At 42.9% G+C, this 7846-nt stretch overlaps 1 protein-coding gene across 1 annotated transcript in view; it reads right to left on the minus strand.

Annotated features, from left to right (window-relative positions):
• The window catches only part of HS6ST2 (heparan sulfate 6-O-sulfotransferase 2), a 312930-nt gene that overhangs the window by 303830 nt on the left and 1254 nt on the right, over window positions 1-7846 (minus strand). The window contains exon 3 of the mRNA XM_006772723.2: window positions 7277-7795. Coding sequence (XP_006772786.1) covers window positions 7277-7795 — 519 coding nt within the window. The remainder of the gene's footprint in view (window positions 1-7276; window positions 7796-7846) is intronic.

A 7846-nucleotide genomic window follows, 5' to 3' on the forward strand; every position in this document is an offset into this window, starting at 1 on the left:
TAATTTGGTATCCCCAGTCACACTCTTGTTTCTGTTCTGATCTCTATTACCTTTCTTCTACTCACTTTGGGCTTTGTTTGTTGTTCTTTTTGTAGTTCCTTTAAATGTAAAGTTATATTGTTTAGTTGAGATTTTTATTGTTTCTTCAAGTAGACCTGTAATGCTATGACATTCCCTCTTAGGACTGCTTTTGCTGTTTCCCATAGAATCTGTGCTGTTGTATAGTCATTTTAATTTGTTTCCAAGTATTTTTTTTTATTTCTTCCTTGATCTCATTGTTAATCCATTCATGTTATTTAGTGTCCATGTCTTCATGTGTTTTTCCAGTTTATTTTATTGTAACTGATTTCAAGTTTCATACCATAATGGTTAAAGATGCTTGGTATGATTTAAAATCTCTTAAATTTATTGAGATTTGTTTTGCACCCTAACATGTGGTCTATCCTAGAAAATGTTCCATGTGCACTTGAAAAGAATGTGTATTCTGCTGCTTTGGGGTGAATTGCTCTGAAGATAAGCAATTAAATCCATCTGATCTAGTTTTTCATTTAAATCCACTAACTTCTTGTTTATTTTCTATCTGGAAGGTCTATCCATTGATGTCAATGGGGTGTTAAAATCCCCTATGACTGTATTACTATCAATGTCTCCCTTTATGTCCATCAAGATTTGCTTTACTTTTTTTAAATGCTCCTATGTCATATGCATAAAGGTTTACAAGAGTTATATCTTTTGGTCAGATCAATTCCTTTAGCATTATGTAATGTCTTCCTTGTCTCTTTTATGGCCTTTGTTTTGAGTCTATTTTGTCTAATATAAGTATATCTAACCCACCTTATTTTCTTTGCCATTTGCAAGAAATTTCTTTTTCCATCTCTTTAGTCTGCATATGTATTTCGATCTTAGGTCAGTCTCTTGTAAGCAGCATATAAATGGGTCTTGTTTTGTTACCAATTCTGCTACACTATGTCTTCTAAATATGCCCTACCTATTCCCAGAAGCCTTGAAAAACAGATTTCTCCTTTTCCTCACCTGTTCCTCATACTTTATAAAGCAAAGGGTCTTAGAAAGAATGCCATTTAAATCTTCCATTTTTACAGACAGGTATGAACTTGACCAGAATCACAAGTTCCTCCTCACCACTCATCTATCTATACTACAGTGTTCTGCACTTTATTCACTAGTCTTTATGGATCTGCGGCTGAAGATGGCAACTTTGGCTTTTTTGGCTTTGTCTTGCCTCTAACCTTCCCAAACTGCTATGTTAGCACTGCTAGGAGTTCATAATACTTACTCCACAAAGTTTGCTGATTGGATCTAAAGTTCTCAACCTGTGGGTCGCGAACAATGAAAATACATCCTGCATATCAGATATTGACATTACAATTCATAACAGTAGCAAAATTACAGTTGTGAAGTAGCAACGAAAATAATTTTATGGTTGGGGTTCACCACAACATGAGGAACTATATTAAAGGGTCGCAACATTAGGAAGGTTAAGAACCACTGAAACTGCCGAAGCCGGTTTGGCTCAGTGGATGGAGCGTCGGCCTGCGGACTGGGGGGTCCCGGGTTCGGTTCCGGTCAAGGGCATGTGCCTGGCTTGTGGGCACTTCCCCAGTGGGGGATGTGCAGGAGGCAGCTGATTGATGTTTCTCTCTCATCGATGTTTCTAACTATCTCTCTCTCTCCCTCTCTGTAAAAAAATCAATAAAAAAAAAGAACCACTGAAACTGTAACATAAACAGATGGACTTAACTCTATTTTTAAATATATTCTAGTGAAGGTATGCCATTTTAAATACATTATTGATATTTAAATCATGTTCAAACAAAATTCTTCTTTATTAAATATCTAAAATACCAAAGTGTTCTGTTCTATTGTAAGATTTGTGAGAGAAAGGATGACATGTCTTTCCTGGAATATAATGGGCATTGTTACAAAAATTTTGTTTAATGACTAACGGATGGAAGAGATGACTATTCTTTAATGACATTTCATATTACCCAGGTTGAAAACAGATATCTATAAAAGACAAATTCTAAAATTGTTATTGCCACATAACAGCAATAATATAAAATTATACTAAGAAACGCTAATTCTAAAGGACCTTTTATACTTCCTTAAGAACTCAGAGCTTTGTTGGGACTCCCTTCACGCAAAGATGCAAACTAATACTGCTGAAGTTTTACAGATGTTATCAGGGTGAATGTCTCTCCCTCTCCTATGAAACAGTGGAAGAGTATAACAGCTTTTATCAAAGATAGCTCAGGAAATTCATCCTCAGTATGTAAAGCTGTCCTGGGAGAACCAAGTGGCCTACAGCCTGATGGACAGCATTGCTGGTTCTAGCAGTCCATTCACTCGCTGCCTCACCCTGTACCACAAGCCTGTCAATTCATCATGTTTAATTGCAAAATCTAAAAAGCAAAGGAGTTGGAGCATGGGCATGTGAGGTGTGAGCAGGCACATGCACTATGTTCTTATTAAGACATAGCACTTTCTAAATACCATATGATTTCACTTTATGAAAAAATCTAAAGAACAAAATAAGAACAAACTAAATTGAAACAGACTCAGACACAGAGAACAGACTGATGGTTGCCAGAGGAGAGGAGCAGTGGGAGATTAGGTGAAAAGGGTGAAGGGATTAAAAAGTACAAATTGGCCCATCGTGTGGCTAAGTGGTTGAGTGTCAACCTATGAACCAGGAGGTCACGGTTCAATTCCTGGTCAGGGCACATGGCCGAGTTGCAGGCTTTATCCCCAATGTGGGGCATACAGGAGGCAGCCAATCAATGATTCTTTCTCATCATTGATGTTTCTATCTCTCTCTCCCTCTCCCTTCCTCTCTCAAAGCAATAAATATGTATTTTTAAGAAGTACACAAAATAGTCACAGGGATGTGAAAGTACAACATAGAAAACATAGTCAGTGATGTGTAATAACTACATAGGGTGCCAGGTGGGTACTGGAAATTCCAGGGGGAACACTTCATAAATTATGTGCTTGCTTAACTATTATACTGTACACTGGAAACAAATACAAAATAATATTGACTGTAAACTGTAATTGAAAAATAAAAAAAAATTAAATAAAACATAGCTCTTTCAAAATAGAGCTACCTTATAAACAGAAATGGGGAAAAAATAAAACATTTACAATATTTAAAAAGGAATGACAAAAAAGGGAAAAAGAAAGCTTTTCTCCATATGAATGCCTTTTAGTCCTTTCATATTAGTGATTGTCTACTGAATTTTAGATAACAACTAGTTACTCTTCCGTGCAGCTACTGGAAAATTTAGAAATGCTAAAAAGTCTAGGATGCAACATGAATATGATGACCAGATATTTTGAATTGTATAGATACTGACCTCCTCCTCCTCCCAGCCACTCTGTGTGTGCAGGCCAGCACCACACCTTGTAAAGAAGAATGACACTAGGGCAATTTCTCGGTGCCCAATTCTCAATTCCCCCCACAGGTCAAGTGGTACACCAGAATTGACTACAAACAGAAGGAATTTGGCCTAAAAAAAGCCTTCTGAATTTGCGAGTTTTGACAGCTAGTAAGCAACAATGTTTTAATACATTTTCAAAAACAGTCTTAGAAATTCTAGACTAAGCAGGACTCTTCTCTATCCCAAACAACATATTGGCAAACAGATGCATGAAATGAAATTTCTAGGTTTTTAAAAAAGGAATATTATTCTTAATAAACAACTTGTGCCTTTTGCCAACCAAGCACTCTCTCTTTGTCCTTTCAGGGCAACAAGGCCATAGTTGTTTCTATTGAGCAGTTATATATCACCCAAACACTTTACCATCTGCTGAGACAGGGAAGCCATCTCAAATGTAGCACTGAGAACAGGATTCAGGCAAGATCTTGGTATATGGCCACAATAGCCTCTCATGCCCTACCACTCAGAAGGTGACACCCCTGTCACTGCGTGAAGGCTCCTACTGACACTTATTCACCAGGCTCCCCGCATCCTCCTATTCTTTTCTGCTTTGTAGTGATTTCCAACATAACAATCAAAAGCCCCTCTGCAACCTAGCCAGGAGAACTATTCCTAGTAAGCATAAAGCCTCAAAGAGATGGAAATCTCTTCTTCCAATGGGTGTGGCAACCCTGATCCAATCTCTCATCCAAACTCACATATGTAAAGTTATTAAAAACATTGATGATGCAGGTGACAACAATATCAGTTAACATTTGCTGTGTGTTTATTTTGTGATATTTACTAATATGAAACATCTCACTGTACTCATCAAGGCACAGTGAAAAGGCCAAAACAGCTGTGGAGTCAAACAGAATTGGAGTAAGATTCCTTCTGTGCTACTCAAATGCTCAACTGGGAAAGTCCTTCAGCCCCTCTGGGCTTCACTTTTATCTGATAAACTGGGGTACTTTTGCTCACTCTGCCCTCTTCCCAAAGATAGTGCACGTTTACAAAGAAATATCAGAGATAATAAATGTGAGAGCTCATCAGAAACTAGAATGTGCTTTTCACACATATCAGGCTTGGACAGACTGTGGTCCAAGGTCACACAGCTGGTTCGTGGCTGGCCTGGAACTAAGACCCAGGTGTCAGAGCTCATAGACCAAACAGGCTAAGCTGTTGTTCCCCTCAGTTCAGCACAGTAGGCTTCTGGATGCAGGAACTCCCAATGGTTGACTCATCTCTGGAGACCAGTTCCTCACCCTCACACATCGGTGCCAATACAGCTGCCTCTGTCTCTAATTTTCACTACATGCATATGTACACACACACACACACACACACACACACACACACACACAATCTCACTTATACATCTCTTGGCTCATATAGATTATCAGAACTCACAGAACTGGTCCTGCAAGCATGGATTTGTTAACATCCTAAAAAATTCTGGAACTCTCAGGCTTTCACTACTGTTCAAAATGAAGATTTCTGGAGATGGGTAGGAATTAATGAAATAAAAAGTTGCCCTTGGGATAGCATGATGTTTCTTTAGCAAATTTTATTTCATTTTTGCAAATATTATAAGATCCAGTAACTCTCTTTAAGAAGTGGTTCTTCTTTGATTAGACTAGATGGCACTGTGGTATCACCCATTTTACAACCAACAAAATCTCATTCTACCCGGCCAGTGTTGCCCAGTGACTAAGCGTCCACCTATGAACCTGGAGGTGAAGGTTTGAGTCCCAATCAGGGCACCTGCCCAGTTTAAGGGCTCAATCCCCAGTAGGGGACCTGCAGGAAAAAGCCAATTGATGATTCTCTCTCATCATTGATATTTCTATCTCTCCCTCCCTTCCTCTCTTGTCAATACAAAAATATTTTTTAATATATATAAAAAAAGAAAATTTCATTTCCCCCAAATGATTTTACTTTGATTTGGGGCAATCCAGGAAGTGTGTTTATACAACATGGCACACCCTGACCTACATGTCCAAAAGGATTTTAAAAGGCCTATGTGTCCTGTGGAACTCAGTTTTATTTCTCTGACACTGTCACAGCAGTGGAATTTTATTTTGGCCCTAAAAGCTTTTTATATCACCACCGCTCATTACACCTACAAGCTCCATCAGCAAGAGAAATCATTTGCAATATTGCCAAATTATTTGGAATCTTCCTAAACACCAGAATATTGTGGTGACCATGACTTACACAATTCTCATAATGGATTGAGGCAGCAAATTTCCTGAGGCCAAGATTCTCTTAAGATGACAAAAAAAAATCTGTTAGCACTGGAAAGGAAATGAAAATTCAACAGATTCTGCCAGAATTTCAGCTTTCAAGAAAGGACACTGTAAACTGAGGGAAGGGAGAATAGGGAGGGACGATTCCTCTGAATTTTAGTGGTCGCCAGAAAGTCAGAGGGCTCCATTTGCCTGAGACTGGACAGAAGAAACTGCACTGGCTATGGCATTCCAAAAGACACCTGCAAAGCACTGCCTAGTCCAGAGCAACGCCTAGTCCAGAACACCACCTAATCCAGACCACCACCTAGTCCAGAGCACTTAGTACTGAGTATCTCCCATGAAGAGTTAGCAGGGAGTGTAGGGAGAGGGTCCAGATAGGCAGCCATTGCAGCAGCAGCATCCTCAAGAGCCCCTGTTGTCGCTTAGATAGGAAGTAAAGAGTATAGCCACGACTTTGCCTGCCCAGAGACCCAGTCCAGAGGATCCCTGGCAACTAGATTTACCTTGCCCATTCCCTTATCTGCTCAGCTGATTTGTTTTGGGGAGAATGGGAGCTCTTGCTGGAGCACCTGCACCCCAACACACCCTCCCCAGAACCACCTTTATGGTACTCCATGACCTCCACCAACCCGGTATTGCAGATGGATAGAGGAAAATGTCCTAATTTCAAAAGCAAGTGGCTACACTCTCTTCATATATCAGGTTTTTTCGCATCAGTCCCAGATTCCTGCAAATGGGCAGGCTGCACCTGGAGATGGGGCTCAGGGTTTGTAAATCACAAGCGGTTTCTCAAGGATGAACCCCACACGGGGTCCGGGCAGCGTCCCAGCCCGCCCATTGGCCCTGAGGATGACCCTAGCACTGGAAAACCACCTCGGATGCCAGGCGTGCAGCCAGTAGAGAGGGGCACAAGCTGGATATACACGCTCTCTCCGGTGTCCTCAGACAGCGGCAGAGGGACACCCACTCTCCCTGGAGATTAGAGCCACAGGAGAAAAAAGAGGAAGAAAAGGGGACAAAAGTCAGCCACGCAGAGAAAGAAAAAAGAAAAGGAAAATAGTGAAAGAGGAAAAGAGAAAGTGAGAGAAGAAATTTGGAAGGAGAAGGCAGCATCAAAACAAGATCAGGAGCATTAGAAAGAGGGAAAGGCAAATAGAACTGAGAATAAAAGGGGAATGAATGCGGGAGTGGAAAAGAGGGAAAAAAGTTTAAAGGAGACTTCAGAACCGGGTGTGGAGAAGAGCTAGGACAGAAGGGATTCAGGGACACTACACACATCATGGTTCTTTCCTTCGTGCCCTACCCTGTCCCAACGGCGGCGGGCGTGGGGGAGGGGGGACGCTTGTTCCTGGCTTTCCTGCACCCGCTCGCAGCCACCAAGCTGGCCAACCCGCGGACAGACAGACCGGAGTCTGGGCCGGAAGTGGACAGGCTTCCCTTGCCGCCACGGCGGGCGCCGGAGAGTGCGTTTTAGGGCACCTGGCGCCTGCCCAGCAGGGGAGCAAGCCTGAGGGCGCCGAGGTGAGCACTGGGGTCGCAGGCACTCTGGCGCTCCGGAGCCCCGTCTCAACACGGGCGCGCACTCACCTGGACGGTCTCAGCTTGGCGTCGCGCTTGCCATCCACCACAGCGGGCACGCAGCTAGTAAGCTCGGTCCAGTCGGCGTGCAACCCGCAGCTCCAGCCCGTGGAGAACCTGGAGAAGAGCCAGGTCTCCCGCTTACCCGGCCGGTGGCAAGTGCATTTCTTCTGACCCACGCGGCATTCGCAAGGCTGCTCCAGCTGGATGTTGCGCACAAGGTGGCGGCCAAAAGTGGTACCTCCGGTCTTCTGGATGTGCAGGAACACGATCAGGTCATCGCCCTTGATGTCGAAGTCTACCTTGCGCAGGAGATCGCTGCGGCTGAAATTGTAACGGGGCACGAACCTGGCCGAACTCTCATCCTCTGAGCGGTACGGGTCCGGCATCGGGGAGCTGAAAGCCTGCAGGCGGAGGAGCTGGCATTCTGTGCCGGGGCACACGTATTGGAGGACGATCACGGCAAATAGGAAGAGCATCACCAAAGCCAGCAGCAGCTTGTTGGATTTCTCATCCATATTCCCGACGCTGAGGGAAACCCAAGCTCGTTACGTCAATCCCGCAGCTCAGCCCGCACTC

The sequence above is a fragment of the Myotis davidii genome, unplaced genomic scaffold (genome assembly GCF_000327345.1).
Source record: "Myotis davidii unplaced genomic scaffold, ASM32734v1 scaffold1706, whole genome shotgun sequence".
Lineage (NCBI taxonomy): Eukaryota > Metazoa > Chordata > Mammalia > Chiroptera > Vespertilionidae > Myotis > Myotis davidii.